We start from the raw sequence: 16,899 nt of genomic DNA, 5'->3' as shown, positions 1-16,899 counted from the left end.
TGCATCATCTGGGAGTCTAAAGGCCCCTGGTGGGGAGGATACACCGGGTCGACGAGTAGAGCCTCACTGGATTGCGACCAGTCGGCCATGATTGTTGGCAACGCCACCCCATGTACATTCATTTTTAAGCTTTGACCACCAGATGTTTCTAGTAATTAGTTATTGTGTATGTCTTTGACCCAGATGCCCTGCAGTTGGAGCTTCAGGACACCAAAGAAGAATTTGCTGTTAGGGCTCTTTTGATGATAGATGGAGTTTCTTGTCCTTTTATGTAGACGATCTTGAAGAAGTTGACGTCCGTTAGGCTCTTTTCTAAGCTAGTTGTTTTTCTCTTTTGGTCTGTGGACTTCCTTCACTTGTATGTATCTGCTGGAGAGAAGGTTGTTGCAGCTCTGGAAAGTCTAAAGGGAGATGGCTGATTTACCTCTTCGTCTTCTTTGAGTCTAGATAAGTGTCTTTACTTGTGTTCAGTATTGACAGAAATTAATGGAAAAGTTAAATCTAGAGAAAAGATAACATCCGTAGAGTATGACAAAGGTTCTTAAACCACAAAGACGTTGTGCAACCTTCTGATTAGATCCTTCAAGGTAGTGTTTAGAATGTTGGAAAGCATTAATGGCTATCAGCTCTCAATCCTAGATGGAACTATGTTCTGACAATGTAAGCTTCCTTGGATAAGTGACAGAATGTAATGCCTTGGTGTTAAGATCTCATTTGGACAAAATTGCTCCAATAGCCAAAGCATCTGTGTCAGTGATGAAGTTTGATTCCCATTTGGATGAAGTTACATTGGAGCTGTAGAAAACAATTTTTTTAGGGTTTGAAATACTCTGCTTTTTGCTACTGGAAAGGAACCCCTTATGTCTTAATTGAGTGAAAGGAGCAATGCTAGCAGAAAAAATAGAATAAATTGATTGTAGAAATTGGAAAGTCCATTGAATCGTTGGACTTTTTTAGTTTGGCTCATTGAAGGACCCCTTTAACTTTTTCTTGTTCTTTGCCAATCCCTCAAGTGAAAATATTACACCTGTGAAAACCTATTTAAATGTGCACTTCTGTAGTTTAGCATATAGGGAATATTCCTGGAGGCGTTGTAATACCAGTTTAACATATTGCTGATGTTCTGATAAGTTGGTAGAAAATATTAAGATGTTATCCAAATAAGCCACGTTAAACTGGTCAAAGGCATTTCTGAAAATATCATTAAAAATGTTGAAATCCATTGCATAGGCCAGATGTCATCACACTTTATTCATAGTGGCCATTGTTAAAGGCCATTTTGCATTCATAATCAGGTTGAATTCTTATCAAATCAGTGCACCTCTCAAGTCCAGTTCCCTAAGCCAGCAGGCAGACTGCATTTGTTCTAATATAGCAGATGTTGGTGATAGGGGATAACTGTTCTTGGCTGTGATAACATTCAGTTCCCTGTAGTCAGCAAAGGGATGCAGCTTCCCACTGGACGTTTGAGCAAAAAAAGAAATTGGAGCACCTGCTGGTGGTACTATCTTCTGTTTTCTTATGTTGGGTAGGGGCATACATTCTTCTTTGAGGGATGGTCTAACACAGTAGTTCCCACTCTTTTGGCTTCTGTGGACCCCGCTTTATCATTGCTTTAACCCGGGGACCCCCACTGAGTCATTACTTAAAGCTGGGGGCCTAATCTGTTGTTATTATTTAATTTTCTAAGTAGTCGCAGACCCTCTGTGGGGGCTTCGCAGACCCCCAGGGGTCCCCGTACCACAGTTTGTGAACCATTGGTCTAAAACAGAAGTAATTCTATAGATCAGTCATGAGGTCCGTGAGCAGATACCTATTTCGTTCCTTGATATACTTTCAAAAGGTGGTTAATTTCTTCTTTGACTGATTCTTAAATACAAGCCATCTTTCTTGGGTTAATCATTGCATGGAACAAGGTTCTTGACAATATGGCAAAGAGAAAATGGCCTGTTTTTATCCAAGTCGTTTTCAGGGTTGTGTCATTGGAACAAAGATGTCAATGTAATATAGCACAAAATAAGTTCGAACTGATGTCTTCCAGGTGTAAAACCACTGCTGCTATTGGATAATGAATGCTCTCTCAGCAGTGGGTTTCTTAGTGGCTAAATTAGAATGTTTCTAAGTGAACACAATACCCATAAGTATTTCGGAGGCACCAAAAGTTAATGAAGTAGAGACCATGAGTGAATCCTTATGTAACGCTAAAGTCATTGTAATGTAGAAATTTGTCTATTTGTTAGTTAGCAGATCTAACATGCAAAGACCTTGCAATCTGCTTCATGTTTCAAGGCCAGCTGCAGCCTTTTTCCATCAACTGAGGACAGTTTTTCAGGAAATGTGCAGACTGAAAGCAATATAAACAAAGATTTTCGTTTCGTCATCTTTCTCCTTTACTTTTTTCAGTGTGAAACTTCAGGACTGAGAAGTGTTGTGTAGTGTGTCTGGGTCCTGTGCACCCCGGGGCCTGCTACCTCACAATGGCATTGGACAGTGGCAGTACTGGGAGATAAATTGTGAGGGGACTCTATGGAGTTACAGCCCTCTTCACTAGTTGCTTTGTGTGATTTGTGAAAAACTGAGAGAAATCAGGAAAACTTGTAGCTTAAATGTATAAGTGGAACTGAAGGCTCACAGCAGTGACATATGACAATATCTGTGTCACTAGCGCCATCTTGGAATAATATCCAAGTGTGTTCCCACCGGACACACACCTAACATGACAACGCTTAGTGGTAACTCATTCCAAAAATTGAGTGTCCCTGCTGCGTCAGAGCCATGCATGCACCATCCCACTGTCCCCACCTCCACAAAAAGTGGCCTCCCTGGCAGACCACTTAAGCCTCTTGGTCCAGTTCCAGTGAAGTTCCTAGAGGTGCTGAGAGAGGGTGAATGGGAATGGCAGTGGCAGTGCAAGGAAGTTTAATATACAGCCAAGTGAGATCCCCGATGCCTGTTGAAGTAGAGTATCATAGCAAAGGGAAGGCAGGAGGAACAAACCGAGCAAGGAAGGCAAAGTTAGCACATTTCAAGAATGGAACAGATAAGAAAGTAAATGGCACATGTGAAGCAATAAGACCCCAGGAAAGCAAGAGTACTCAGGACACCAGAGGAAGGGGTGACACAGGAGATGTGAGATGCTTCAGGAAGTGCAGTGGGTAGCAGAGAGTGGAAAAGGATGTGCTAGTAGTGGCAAAAGTACCACAGGGCGAACAGGTGATAATATAGAAGTTGCAAGCAAGCCACAGCAAAGGCAAAATGAGTACAAGTTAGCATGTAGAAGATGAACCACTGAGGTACAAAAAGGGCTCATTCCTGCCACACATAAGTAAGAGCTGACAGTGTGAGGGCAAGTAGAGACCTCAGGCCAGTCCAGTCCTAAAAATGGAAAGCGGAGCAGAACAAAGGTGTGATGACGAGGCAACTTAGGTGCAGGTTGAGCATGTGTGCGTACCTGCAGCACTGCAGCTTTTGAAGGCTCTGCTCTCAAATGAATTAACTTCTCTGCCCATAGCTAGCCTGTTCAACTTGTTAAATTATTTCCACTGTTTCCTAAATCATAACGTCTCTGAGACCAGTGCCAAATCAGGTTAAGATGTTAAGCACAGCAGGAATAGCTCCTCTGGATGCAAAAAGGCCAGCTAACGGCATACAGTGTTATTTCATGTCTCTGGACCCAGGCCTCACCGCTTCCTCGCAGCTCATGCAGCCTCTTCCTACACCAAGATTGCACCGAGCAAGAGCACAGCCGGCTAACTTATATTTTCCTCTGCAATGCATCCTGGGTCTCTTGTCGAGCGGGCATTCTCCCCAAATGTACCACTACTCTTCATTTCTCAGTGCCTGGCATGCTGTACTTTACTTGCACAGGTGGTTAAGGGAATTGTGTCCACTCCTTCCCATATCAGTGGCCAGTCTATAATAGCCATGAATGTCCAGACGCCGGGGACATCAAAGAGCAACCATTAGAGTGCAGTGAAAGAGAACTGGGGCGCTTCTTTAAAACCACCAGACACTCTGCAAGCAAGTTGTGAGTTGCTGGTAAATGTAGGGTTCAACGCTGGCTAGTCGCGTAGAGTAGCTAGTGTGGCCTGTGCCGTCAGCATTGACAGACCTGTCTCTGTCCCCTGTCAACCTTCATATCACCAGCGACCAGTGTGTAGTGCCGATCTGGAGCCACCCGCCATTCTCCTAAAAGGGGGGGCCTAAATACAAACTCTGCTTGCAATTTGCACTGTTACATCTCCGGTGTAACATGGCGTTCCGGACAGGCCCTGGGTAAATGGATGGCTGTGCCTTCAGCAGGACACATACTGTCAGTAGCAGGCCTGGGACAGTGTTATGACTGAGTCCTGTCTTCAGTCCTGGTCATCATTGGCATGTGCATGCATACATACACCTGGACCAGACGAGGACAAAGCAGAGGATCATTTCCTCTTAATTTATTTATATTTTTTCAGTGTTATATTGCGCAAACGTGACCCAGATATTGAAATGCTTTACATAAGTGGTAGTTACATTGCTCAAGGACACATTCATTTTTTTTATCTACACTGGGAAATGAAGTGATTTGTCCAAGATCACAGGGTGCTGATCTGATGCTGAGACTCAAACCTTGGCAATTCCAGCTGTGGCGCCACTGAAACGGTGTATTTGGGCTCCTTCTCCAGGCTGCCTCCAAACTCATGATGCCATATAATAATTCCCTTCCACTCCTACATTGTCTGCAGCTGTATGCCCATCCCTGTGCCATTTAAATGCAGGGAGCTTGGTTAGCTACACCCTGGGTGTTGGAAAGTGGATTATTGGTAGGGCATGTAAGTACCTTCACCTAGCAATAGGGCACTAACCCCCAGTTAGGTCCAGTTAGGTCTCAATAAATTAAACCCAGCTCAACCCTTGGTAGCTTGGTAACGAACGACAAGGCTTAACTTAGGAGACAAGTGTACAGCATTTAAAAATCACAAAACAGTAAATAAGTGAAACATAAAACACAATATATATTCAACACCAATTCATAGAAATAGATTATATTTTTATCTTTAAAATGACACCAATATGATTAAAATCAGATAAGGGAAACCGGAGAGATGAATTTGTAAAGAATTAATGTTTTCTAGCGCATAGAAGCCACTAGCGCACAAAGGGTTAAAAAAAAAAAAAAAGGTCACACTAGAAAGGGACAACATGCAGAGTTCAGGCCATCCATTAGGTAACAATGTCAGACTTAATTTCAGAAGTGTTTCTTGATTCAGGAAAGTGGTCTGCAGCACCAGCCAAGGGTTCAGGGGCTTTAGTTTGCCTCTTGGGGTCTGGGACTACAACTCCCACAGTGCACCTCTTCAACTTATGGAGTTGCTCCAAACGTCTCCAAACTTCTGGATCTTCTTCCAGAGGTCCTTTTTGTATCCTTGAAGTGTCCACAACTTGATCCAAGGTTCCAAAAGCTCTGGGTTGCTCTTTGGGAGTTGGGACTACAATTCTCAGAATGCACCCTGTCAGAATCCTCAAAGGGCACTGGACGCTAGTCAGTTGGGCTCTGCTTGCAGGACTTGATTCAGGGGACTGTGGGCAGCTCCTTTGTACCTGTAGCAAACAGGGAGTCCCTTCTTGAAGCAGTAGAAGACAGACAAAGTCCTTTTAGTGGTGAAGCACAAGTGTGTAGCTGGTGCAGTCCTTCAGAGTGCAGTGTCCAAGTTGCAGGTCAGGGGTCCAGAAGGCCTGCCCTTCTTCTTTGCTTTTTCCTTGTAGGGATCTGAGGTGTGGGTGCAGCTCTGCCACATTTATCCTTGCTCTGTGGATGGAAAGTAGGGGGGCCTGACTGTCCAATCACAGGCAGGCTCCTTCCCCCTTTGATGACCACTTCCTAGGAAGTGTGGTATAAATCAATCCCAGGGAGCGACATTCTTCAAAAATCCAACATGGCTGAAACTGATTTTTGGAGTAACAAAAATGCAATGTAAACCTTCAAAGTGTATACAATATGTTTCTGAGCGACAGCACAAACCTTGCTTAGACTCAACCTAAAAAGGACTTGGAGCTCACCCATTACTTATCATTAGTTGGCTTCCTTGACATTTAAGTTTCTTTGATTTTCATTCATGAGGGATGGCAGTTGGTTTCATTTTGCTGTTGCGCCAGAAAGCTCGGGCCAGCATCTCTTTAGATTTGATAGAGACTGCAGCTTGGAGCCACCATATATGCTTGTTTGTTGCTTTCCCCATCACACTTGCCCACTGCACCCTCTCGACGTTGTTGCTGTCCTCCTGAAATGTTGTTTTGCATCTCCTCCCTGTTGCTGGAATAAAAAGAAATTACATTATGCAGCTTTAAACTAATTTGGAATCTGAAAATTGTGGGTGGGCTCCCAGCCTGTGCAATCGGTCTGACAAAAAGGAAGCCATCTTTTCGCAAAGGCTTGGGATAGTCTGAAGACACTTTTCCTAAAATTTCAAATATTTTTAATTAATCTGTGTTGTTTTTCTCTAGTGCATTGAAATTCCTTTGGAATGATAAATCATGTATCCATCTTAATATATTTTATGCTTAGCGTGCTCTACTTTGGGTTTGAGATGTGAGTTATTTTTACCACTGCTTTAAATGCCATGTTAAACTTTCCATTGTATGGTGCAATAAGTAACTCTGTCCCCCAAATGCTGGGTGACATCAAGCTCTAAGTGTTAGGCATAGAGTGAAATAACAAACTTAATTAGCGAGTACAGGGAACCCACGTCAAGCATAGCCGTGGAGGGGTTGCTGGGAGACTGTGCCTCTGCCTTCAGTTCCCACATGGTCCACCTTCGAAAGGTTGAACTGGTAAGAGGGAGAGCGTGTGAGGAGCACTGTTTTCTGAGCAGTCTGTACTGATGCTGTTTTAGTAATTTCCCTGAAAGTGATATGTCCCAGCAGCTGTTGAACGGCCTCCACATCCATGAACACCACAGGATTTCTGCTTGTCTTGCTTCTATGTTCACTGTCCCGCTGTGGTTTCCATCCTTATTCTGGCTGCCTCAATCTAAGGGGTGCAGCAGCTACTGCCCTGCAGGGCAGCAGCAGCACACAAGCTAGGCTTATTGGACCATGCTCTTCATTTCATTCACCGCCCTGATAAGCCCATATGCCTCCCTGAGAAATAGGGCTTGACCGACTTAGGGTCATATAGACCGATCACCTTTTATATTAGGCTGGCTCAGTGACCTCTACATGCAGCTGGGGCAAGTCACCCTTTCCGAGAGCACAACAAAAGTATTCACACACCTTCTATGTTAAACACATCTCCTGATAGAACGAGCTTTGGCGAAGCCAGTAGTCTTGCCTGTGAAAGAGCTATTGGCTGTGACAAAGTCTTTTTGTTATGTGTTCGCCATGTTGTGTGCTGTTTGTAGCCATACTACACACAGAATAGCTAAAAGACATAGTCAAAGCCTATAGCTCTAGCATACGAGAGACCTGTTGGCTTTGCCAGTGCTTCTTTCTTTGGTAATGTAGTCCCTACCTCAAGCTGGATAACAAATAGAAAGGATCTGTGGTATCAACATTAATGAAGTAAGGTAAACTTGCTTCTAGATACATGGGTTCACTGGTGTTAAAAATTCTACTATGCTATAAGTCGTTTTGTTTTCTGCTACATTTGAGTCATCTGATAGCATGGCCTTTCATTACCACAGATTTTTAATCAGCCACTCAATCACTGTAAAGAAACCTACATTTTGGCATCCATATGAGTTGGCATAGTTAATTGAGCATTCAAGAAAAACATTATTTATGATATTTAGATAAGTGGATATAAATATTCTTACATGTTATCCCTTCAATTACCTCAGAGATGACATTTATCAGTCATAAATCTAAATCTCCATTTGTTCTCCAGGTCTCTATTACATTCAAGGATGTTGCAGCCTGTTTCTCGGAGGACGAGTGGGCACTTTTGGAAGAGTGGCAGAAGGAGCTCTTCAGACATGTGATGATGGAGATACATGGAGTCCTGAATTCACTGGGTAAGTTTGCTAAGTATTCGTAAGGCACTTGTTGTTGGGAATTCATACATGATACTCTTGTGGATGATAGTTTGCTTAACAAATACACATAACAGTATTCGGAGTGCCTCTGTTAAACCCAGAATGCCTAAGAACTTTCTAACAGTTGCTCTTTAAGACGCAGAAGCGTCCCGATTTTGAGCAAACACAGTCCATTAGAATGAGCTAACTTAGGAAATCGGATATTGAAGAACCTAGTAAACTAAAATCAGTGTGTAGGAATAATATGTAAGTAACTGCTTTTTACCATGTTATGGTGGACCATAGACTGAATACTTGTTTTTGCTTTTATTGAGCTTCACATGTGAGTGTTGAACATGTGTCTTGAATAACTTATGGTGATGTTGACTTGAAAGCATGAATTGTGCACCCCTTGGAGGTGTCAAGAAAGATTGTGGGCCAAACTGAGAATGAGAGACTTTAGACTGTGGGACACATCTAACGAAGAGATCACACACCAAAGAAATGTAGCACCCTAAGATGAATGAATTTATTTATCCGAGCTGTTACAATTAATCCTTTAGGCAGGAGTAGTAAAGAGTTCTTATGGTGAGAGTGCAAAGGGACATAGAAAGACTGATCTCTGCAAATGATCCTAATTATTTGACTGCTAATCCTTTATGTAAGTACAAATAAATTGAAGCTGATGGTGCTGCACTTTTATCCTGTTGCTGAAGGAGGGAGACAACTTGACCATAACGATTGAGAAACAATGAATTTAAAAGCAATACAGTAGGAGAACATTTCTAGTTTCAGGTGTTGCTGTTTTGGTTCAGATCTACTTCCAGGTTGTTTATTAAATGTCTGTCTTGGTGAATGCACTCCTGCATACAGCGTAACTTTGCCCTTATCCACACATAAAAGACAACCAGGACAATATTGTGTTAGTAAATGCCGGCTGTCATATGCTTAGACCCACACAATCCAGCATGGGCATCAATTGAAAAATCTAGGCATTGAGCTTGGAGTCCCACAGTGGTAATATTAGCAGAAAACAGATTAAAACTATACCACTTTAGTAGCTCGGTCACCTCATTACAAAATACCCAACCTCAACCAGTAACTTGTTTGGGAACTGATCTCCACTTCCCACCGACCCCACTTTACTTCAGATTTCTACCACACATTATGTATAAGGGAATCCCTCTCTCATCATTGCTCAGAAATGCATCGGTTTTCTTCTCAGACGTCTGACTGTTGGTATTTTCTACACCTGTGCATTTGTGTCAGTGGTGGTAGAAAAATATATTTTCTATTCAATGAGTGGCCGACTCACAGAGGAAAACCTTATTTTGAGCTTTTGGCTGGTGTGGATAGAAAAGGTTCTTTCTGGGTAACCCACACACTGATGTTCTATATTGCCTAAACCCTTCTAAGCCTAAATATTGCAAGATGAGCTAGCATTTCTCTGCAAAAATCTTGAATGACCAGGAATGGCATTTAATTTGTTGGCTCAAGAAGGCAGCTGGTGTCCTGGGCTCCTCAGATTGAGTCCTCCCACAGCAGTCTTTAGGAAGGTAAAAAAAAAATGCTAGTCATTTAAATGCAGGACTCACCATCTCCTCCGCCGCTGGCTATCCATCACGTCAGACTGGTGGGTTTTCCAGATAGTCCCAAGAGGCTATGCCCTCCTCTTCGAGACTACCCCTGCTTCCGTGATGTCATAAGATCAGATGGTGGATCACCACCTTTCCCTTCTCTGCGAAGAAGTTACAGCTCTCTTGGCCAAGGGAGTCATAGAGAGAGGGTTCTTGTGGCAGAAGTAGGTTGTGGTTGCTACTCCCTCTACTGTCTGATACCCTAAAAGGGCAAGGGCCTTCATCCTATCCTAGACCTTGAGTCCTTCAATCTCTTCCTCAAGAAGGAGAAGTTCAAAATGCTCACTCTGGCTCAGGAGACTGGACGGTAGCGTTGGACTTGCAAGACACTTATTTTCATATTCCCATCCTGCCTGCCCACAGATGTTAATTGCAGTTCATGGTAGGCCACAAGCACTTTCAATTCACTGAGCTGCCTTTTGGCCTTACCTGTGACCCTTGGGCTGTCGCGTAGGTTCTCATTAGGGTAATGAGGCTACTGGATTTGGGCAGTAGGATCGCCTAGGTTGTGGGTACTGAGTACAATTCCACACCTTTTGACACCTGTCGGCCTAATCCGGGGATTCTGGCTAACTAGCAGCGCCCCATGTGTAACCGAGATGATTGTGGCAACCGAGGTCATGGTAAGATAGATTCCCCAGGGAATCGTGGTATATCAGATTGCATCCCGTTCTCTCAGTTACTGAGATCTCACCCAGGCAAAGACAACAGAGGCAGAATATATTTAAATGAGCATTTATTAAAATATCTGCATCCTAGATAAAAGCAGGTGCATAACAGTAACAAGGATAATGAAAGACAATAGGAGCAGGCATGTGACTAAGAATGTAAAACACAAGATCAGTCCTACATACTGTCTAATCAGGGGAGTAGATCTATAACCCCTCACCTACGCTGAGTATGAGCACAGCATACTAAGCCTAATCTGCACTTTGGGTTTCCCCCTGGGAGAACATCATCTCTCATACCTGGAGAAGAGGCCTGAGGTCTAAAAAGACACTGTCCCCATCTAGATCAGGACTCGGTCGTCTAAGCAGGTAGTTGTAGCGAAGCTTGCAGCAATCAGCATACAGTCGTGGTCATCTGGCTGGAATCTCGCTCTAACGAGTCTGGGACTAAGGGGTGTTTTATAATAAACCAGCTGACATTCTAAGAAATGGTCCCCATGTATGAGTGTTGTTTTCTGTGAATGCAGGTGACACAGCATACCACGTTTGTCAGCAACCCTGACTGACTGTAGCCTTGGAAAAGCACAAAGTGAACTATATGTCCTACTAAGAACGCAATGCTTTCCTAGGCGAAAGAACAACAAGATAGAGAGAAATAAAATAGCACCGCAAATGAAGCTATTGCTAGAAAAACAAAGCAATGCTGAATAAAATGTAGACAGGTGAAAGTGCACGGCTGCAGGCTTAGTTAGCTAAAACAATGTGCTTAAAACATGGCTAAATTAGCTACACAACACGGTGTTCACCAGGGTGATGGTGGTGGTTGCAGCTCATCTGCGCAGATCAGGGGCTCCAGTCTTGACCTGTCTTGATGACTGGATGTTGAACGCAGGCTCACCTCAGGCTGGCATCTCCCACCTCCAGACTACAGCAAACCTCCTGCATTTGCTGGGGTTCACTATAAATGTGCAGAAGTCAGACTTGACTCTCTCAGACACTCCCTTTCATCTCACCTGTTCTGGACACAGTGCAGTTTTGGGCTTGTCCTCCTGAGCGGCGAGTCCAGGATATTCAGGCTGTGATATTGATGTTTCAGCCTCTATCTGGTGTTTTGGTGAAAATGACTGAGGCTGCTGGGCCTCATGGCCCCCCTGCATCCTGCTGTTGACACATGCCTGAGGGCATGTGCAGGCTCTGCAGTGGGATCTGAAGTCTGTCTGCTCAAAATTAAGGAGATCTCTCTGACCATGTCCAGATCTCTGAGGAGACTGAGAAAGATCTGCAGTGGTGGTTCCTGAACCGCAGTTAGGTCTTCAGCAGATCTCTCTTTCCTATCCCATCCAGAATTGACAGTGATGATTGACTCTTCTGGTTTGTGGTGGCCGTCTGGGACAGGCGGAGATCAAACGCCTCTTGTCTCCGATGAAGGATCAGCTCCATATCAATGTCTTGGAGCTAAGAGCCATCCGCTTGGTGTGAAAGCCTTGCTTCCATCCATCAAAGGGAGGATGGTGCAGGTGCTTACAAGACAACACCACTGCCATGTGGCATTGCTACAAGAAGGGCAGTCTGGATTTCTGGACACTGTACCAGGAAATAGCTGTACCAGTGGTTCCCAGCCAGTAAAGCCTCCTCAGGGGGTCCGCAACTGATTAGGAAATTAAATAATAACTGATTAATAAAATAGTGTTCATTAAAAGTGACTAAATGTACAACTGAACATTTTATAACATACTGTAAATGTTTGAAATTGGAGGCTAAAAATGAAATTAGCATCTTCACATTAGTGCATGGGAGCAGTGCAGGTGCATCAAACAGAATATAGTATGAACAATCTGTGGCTTCCGTTGAATTTAGAAAAGCTCCAACCTTCCTATTAAAATCATTTTTTTAAATGTATATTTGCAAATTAAATTAAAATTTTATCATTTGTGCATGTGCTTGGTGTGTGCTTGTTTCTGTATTGTTTTGCATTTCAGATCATCTGTAGTGTTTAGGCAGGGGTCCGTGGTTCCAGTAATGACTCAGTGGGGGAGTCCCTAGATTCCAACGATTCATTGGGGGTCCCTGGGTTCCAGTAATGAAATAGTAGGGGGTCCACAGAAGTCAAAAGATTGGCAACCACTGAGGTGGGACCATCAGTGGATCTTGCTAGCGGTGAACCACCTGGCTGGATCTTTGGTTGCTGGGTAGACGAGCTCAGCCATTGACGACTAGCGAATCACAAATGAAGGGTATACCCTGCGGTGCTGCAAGGTCTCTTCAACCAGAGGTTAGAACCTTTGCTCATTCTAAGCAGTGGCAAATAAATCAAGCCATGACAGCATCTCTGCTCCTTAGATTTTCCAAGTTGTCCCTCTATCTCTAGGGAAAGCTTTCTGCCGAGAGAGGAACTCGGGACTCCTGCACGCCTTCCAGATGATAACACTCCTACCTTGTGATCTGAAGAAGATTAAGACCAGCTGGGCCAAAGTCATCCTAGTGCCTCTGAATTAGGCACGGAGAGTATGGTATCCAGAACTCCAGGGCTTGGGCATCAGTCCTCCCATCAATGTGCCCCTCTGGGAGGATCTGCTGTTACAGTAACAGGGCACGGTTATGCACCCTGGCCTTTGCAGTCTATAGCTTCATGCACGGAGGTTGAGTGGCGACAGATAAAACCTTTGACCTTTACCTGGAGGTGATTGATTTCACCTTAGCAGCAAGGCATCTCAACAAAAAATGTATGTAGCTGTCATTGGGACAAAATTTTGGTTTGATGCAGCACATGTCAGATTGACATTAACTCCCTCCAGGTCAGGTTATCTAATGTTCCGCTTGTTTTTCATGTTGCCCGGCCGGGCCTTTCTTTAGGGGCAGTTAAGGGATACTTTTCACTGTTGTTGCACCAGCCCTCCTTGTTTCAGTCACCGGTTGTGATGCGTTTTCTTTCATCCCTCTCCTTTCGTAATGCTGCAGTGTAACTTCTTCCTGACACATTTTATGTGTACTCTTTGAGCTGCTTCACAGCTGTCATTTGTGCTCCTCACCCTGAAGGCGATGCTCCTTGTTGGGCGAGTGAGTGGACTTCAGGCTCTTTGTGTTAACCAGCCATAGACTACCTTCTGCCCCGACAAACTGATTCTGCGGATGCGAGTATCCTTCTTAAACCAAAAGTTGTGACCATGTTAGTCAAACCTTCACTCTGTCAGCTTCTATGTTCTTCCTCACTCCTCTAAGGAGGAGGAGAGACTCCATTGCTTGGATTTGAGGAGTGCCAGATTTTACATTGATTGTACCAAAGATCACTGAGTGGACAGTCCGCTCTTGGTGTGATTTGCTGAGAACAAAAAACGCAAGCCCATACAGAAGAAGATCATCTTCAGTTGGATCATACTCTGCATAAAGATCTGCTGTACACTGGCTGAAAGTAGCTTCCAAAGTGTCTGTAAACCCATGGGTTTAGTCTTGTTCTCCCAATGAGACTATTCCCTGCATATACTCCAATGTCTTTTAGGCCCATTAAAATTTGTATCCGTTAGTTGTCATCATTTGTGTTTGTGTGGGGTGGGGTATGTTCATGCATGTGGGCGTGGGATTAGTAGAGGAGATAGAGCTGAAATTGCTAAGTTACAGGGTATGATTTCTTAATAAGGAGGGGTTGTGATCTTTGAGATGAGATGTGGGCAAATTACACAAATGCCATAGCAGAGATTAAGGCAAATGTGCACTTGACTTAGAGTAGACTGTATTTGAAGAGGCTCATCCAAAGAAAAGGAGATGAGATCATTTGAGAATTTAAGGCAAGGTCAACATTTTCATGTATGATTTTAGGCACATATAGTTACAGTTTGTAATAGCATGCACTTAAAGGATGCAAAACTGTAGAAAAGAAATATCATTGCTTACATGTAAGATATTGCAATTAGGCACTTTTGATAGTCCCTAGAATCAGGTGAACAGCCAGCCCACTGTTAGCTATTGTTAGACCATTGCTTCCGCATACACAGCTGATCTGCTGATCAGCAAAGGGGTTGGAAGTTAAAAGTAACGGCCGGATGCTTATATAGAGAAGTATCAATAGCTTTACTCTGTAGAATGACCCAAGCAATGTGAGAGGATATACAGGGTAAATAAAGAAGACATATTATGCAAACACTGAAATTAGGTTCTGTAAATGAGCTATGTCTTCTAATGTTTACCCTTAATATTTGCCTCACTAATGCTTTGCCTACACACCAAAAGCATTTGGATGCCCCTGTTTAATCTCTAATGGTTTGAGACCAAAACAACCTACCATTGTGTAAAGATTGGAGTTTGTTCAGGATATCATTCAGATCATGCAGGAAGATGATGGATGGATGAAGTTGCAGAGCTTCAGCTGTTTTGTAATTTGAAATTGTTCCTGTTCCAGTCTCAGATTTTGGGACTGTGACCTTGTTCCTGCCATGTAGGAAGGCAGACTCAAAAATGCTCCAGTGGCATGTGCAGCACTCCTCCTAGATGTATTGTGGTTGATTTGGGCTTGAGCAGGACATTACGTAAATCTATGCAGGTGGACATTACATAGATCTATGCAGGTGCCAAAGTGGACAAGTTCTACAGGGAACAACGTGCCCGTGCTTTTTTACCTTTACAAAAAGTTTCCATCTTTTTGTTTAAAATAAAATAAAAGTAAGCATCCATTAATGGTTATTGCTGATCTTGAGGTATCTCAACATCCCTTACATTTTTTTTGTTTTTATGTCATGCACTTCAACAGCTACATCTGTCATTTTGGTAGTTCCTTCCAGCTCTTGCACTGGACTCTGTAGTTGTGTGCAGACTCTTCTTGCTTCCTTCTACACCATAGAGATAATGGTGATATTGTAGGAAAGTACCATCTTGCCTGGCATGTTACCCCCATTTTTCACTGTATATATGTTGTTTTAGTTGTATGTGTCACTGGGACCCTGGTAACCCAGGGCCCCAGTGCTCATAAGTGTGCCTGAATGTGTTACCTGTGTAGTGACTAACTGTCTCACTGAGGCTCTGCTAATCAGAACCTCAGTGGTTATGCTCTCTCATTTCTTTCCAAATTGTCACTAACAGGCTAGTGACCATTTTTACCAATTTACATTGGCTTACTGGAACACCCTTATAATTCCCTAGTATATGGTACTGAGGTAACCAGGGTATTGGGGTTCCAGGAGATCCCTATGGGCTGCAGCATTTCTTTTGCCACCCATAGGGAGCTCTGACAATTCTTACACAGGCCTGCCACTGCAGCCTGAGTGAAATAACGTCCACGTTATTTCACAGCCATTTTACACTGCACTTAAGTAACTTATAAGTCACCTATATGTCTAACCTTTACCTGGTAAAGGTTAGGTGCAAAGTTACTTAGTGTGAGGGCACCCTGGCACTAGCCAAGGTGGCCCCCACATTGTTCAGAGCCAATTCCCTGAACTTTGTGAGTGCGGGGACACCATTACATGTGTGCACTACATATAGGCCACTACCTATATGTAGCTTCACAATGGTAACTCCGAATATGGCCATGTAACATGTCTATGATCATGGAATTTCCCCCTCTATACCATCCTGGCATAGTTGGCACAATCCCATGATCCCAGTGGTCTGTAGCACAGACCCTGGTACTGCCAAACTGCCCTTCCTGGGGTTTCACTGCAGCTGCTGCTGCTGCCAACCCCTCAGACAGGCATCTGCCCTCCTGGGGTCCAGCCAGGCCTGGCCCAGGATGGCAGAACAAAGGACTTCCTCTGAGAGAGGGTGTTACACCCTCTCCCTTTGGAAAATGGTGTGAAGGCAGGGGAGGAGTAGCCTCCCCCAGCCTCTGGAAATGCTTTCTTGGGCACAGATGTGCCCAATTCTGCATAAGCCAGTCTACACCGGTTCAGGGATCCCTTAGCCCTGCTCTGGCGCGAAACTGGACAAAGGAAAGGGGAGTGACCACTCCCCTGACCTGCACCTCCCCTGGGAGGTGTCCAGAGCTCCTCCAGTGTGCTCCAGACCTCTGCCATCTTGGAAACAGAGGTGCTGCTGGCACACTGGACTGCTCTGAGTGGTCAGTGCCACCAGGTGACGTCAGAGACTCCTTGTGATAGGCTCCTTCAGGTGTTGCTAGCCTATCCTCTCTCCTAGGTAGCCAAACCCTCTTTTCTGGCTATTTAGGGTCTCTGTCTCTGGGGAAACTTTAGATAACGAATGCAAGAGCTCATCCGAGTTCCTCTGCATCTCTCTCTTCACCTTCTGCCAAGGAATCGACTGCTGACCGCGCTGGAAGCCTGCAAACCTGCAACATAGTAGCAAAGACGACTACTGCAACTCTGTAACGCTGATCCTGCCGCCTTCTCGACTGTTTTCCTGCTTGTGCATGCTGTGGGGGTAGTCTGCCTCCTCTCTGCACCAGAAGCTCCGAAGAAATCTCCAGTGGGTCGACGGAATCTTCCCCCTGCAACCGCAGGCACCAAAAAGCTGCATTACCGTTCCCTTGGGTCTCCTCTCAGCACGACGAGCGAGGTCCCTCGAATCCAGCGACTCTGTCCAAGTGACCCCCACAGTCCAGTGACTCTTCAGTCCAAGTTTGGTGGAGGTAAGTCCTTGCCTCACCTCGCTGGG

General features: G+C 44.3%; 1 protein-coding gene across 2 annotated transcripts in view; it reads left to right on the top strand.

Annotated features, from left to right (window-relative positions):
• The window catches only part of LOC138268234 (zinc finger and SCAN domain-containing protein 2-like), a 168,375-nt gene that overhangs the window by 64,565 nt on the left and 86,911 nt on the right, over positions 1-16,899 (top strand). For both annotated transcript variants that reach the window (XM_069217694.1, XM_069217695.1), the window contains exon 3: positions 7,868-7,994. In XM_069217694.1, the coding sequence (XP_069073795.1) occupies positions 7,868-7,994 (127 nt within the window). The remainder of the gene's footprint in view (positions 1-7,867; positions 7,995-16,899) is intronic.

The sequence above is a fragment of the Pleurodeles waltl genome, chromosome 12 (assembly GCF_031143425.1).
Source record: "Pleurodeles waltl isolate 20211129_DDA chromosome 12, aPleWal1.hap1.20221129, whole genome shotgun sequence".
In the NCBI taxonomy this organism is placed as follows: Eukaryota; Metazoa; Chordata; class Amphibia; order Caudata; family Salamandridae; genus Pleurodeles; species Pleurodeles waltl.
Note: the sequence above shows the minus strand (reverse complement) of the source record. Positions and strands in the feature narration are given on the sequence as shown.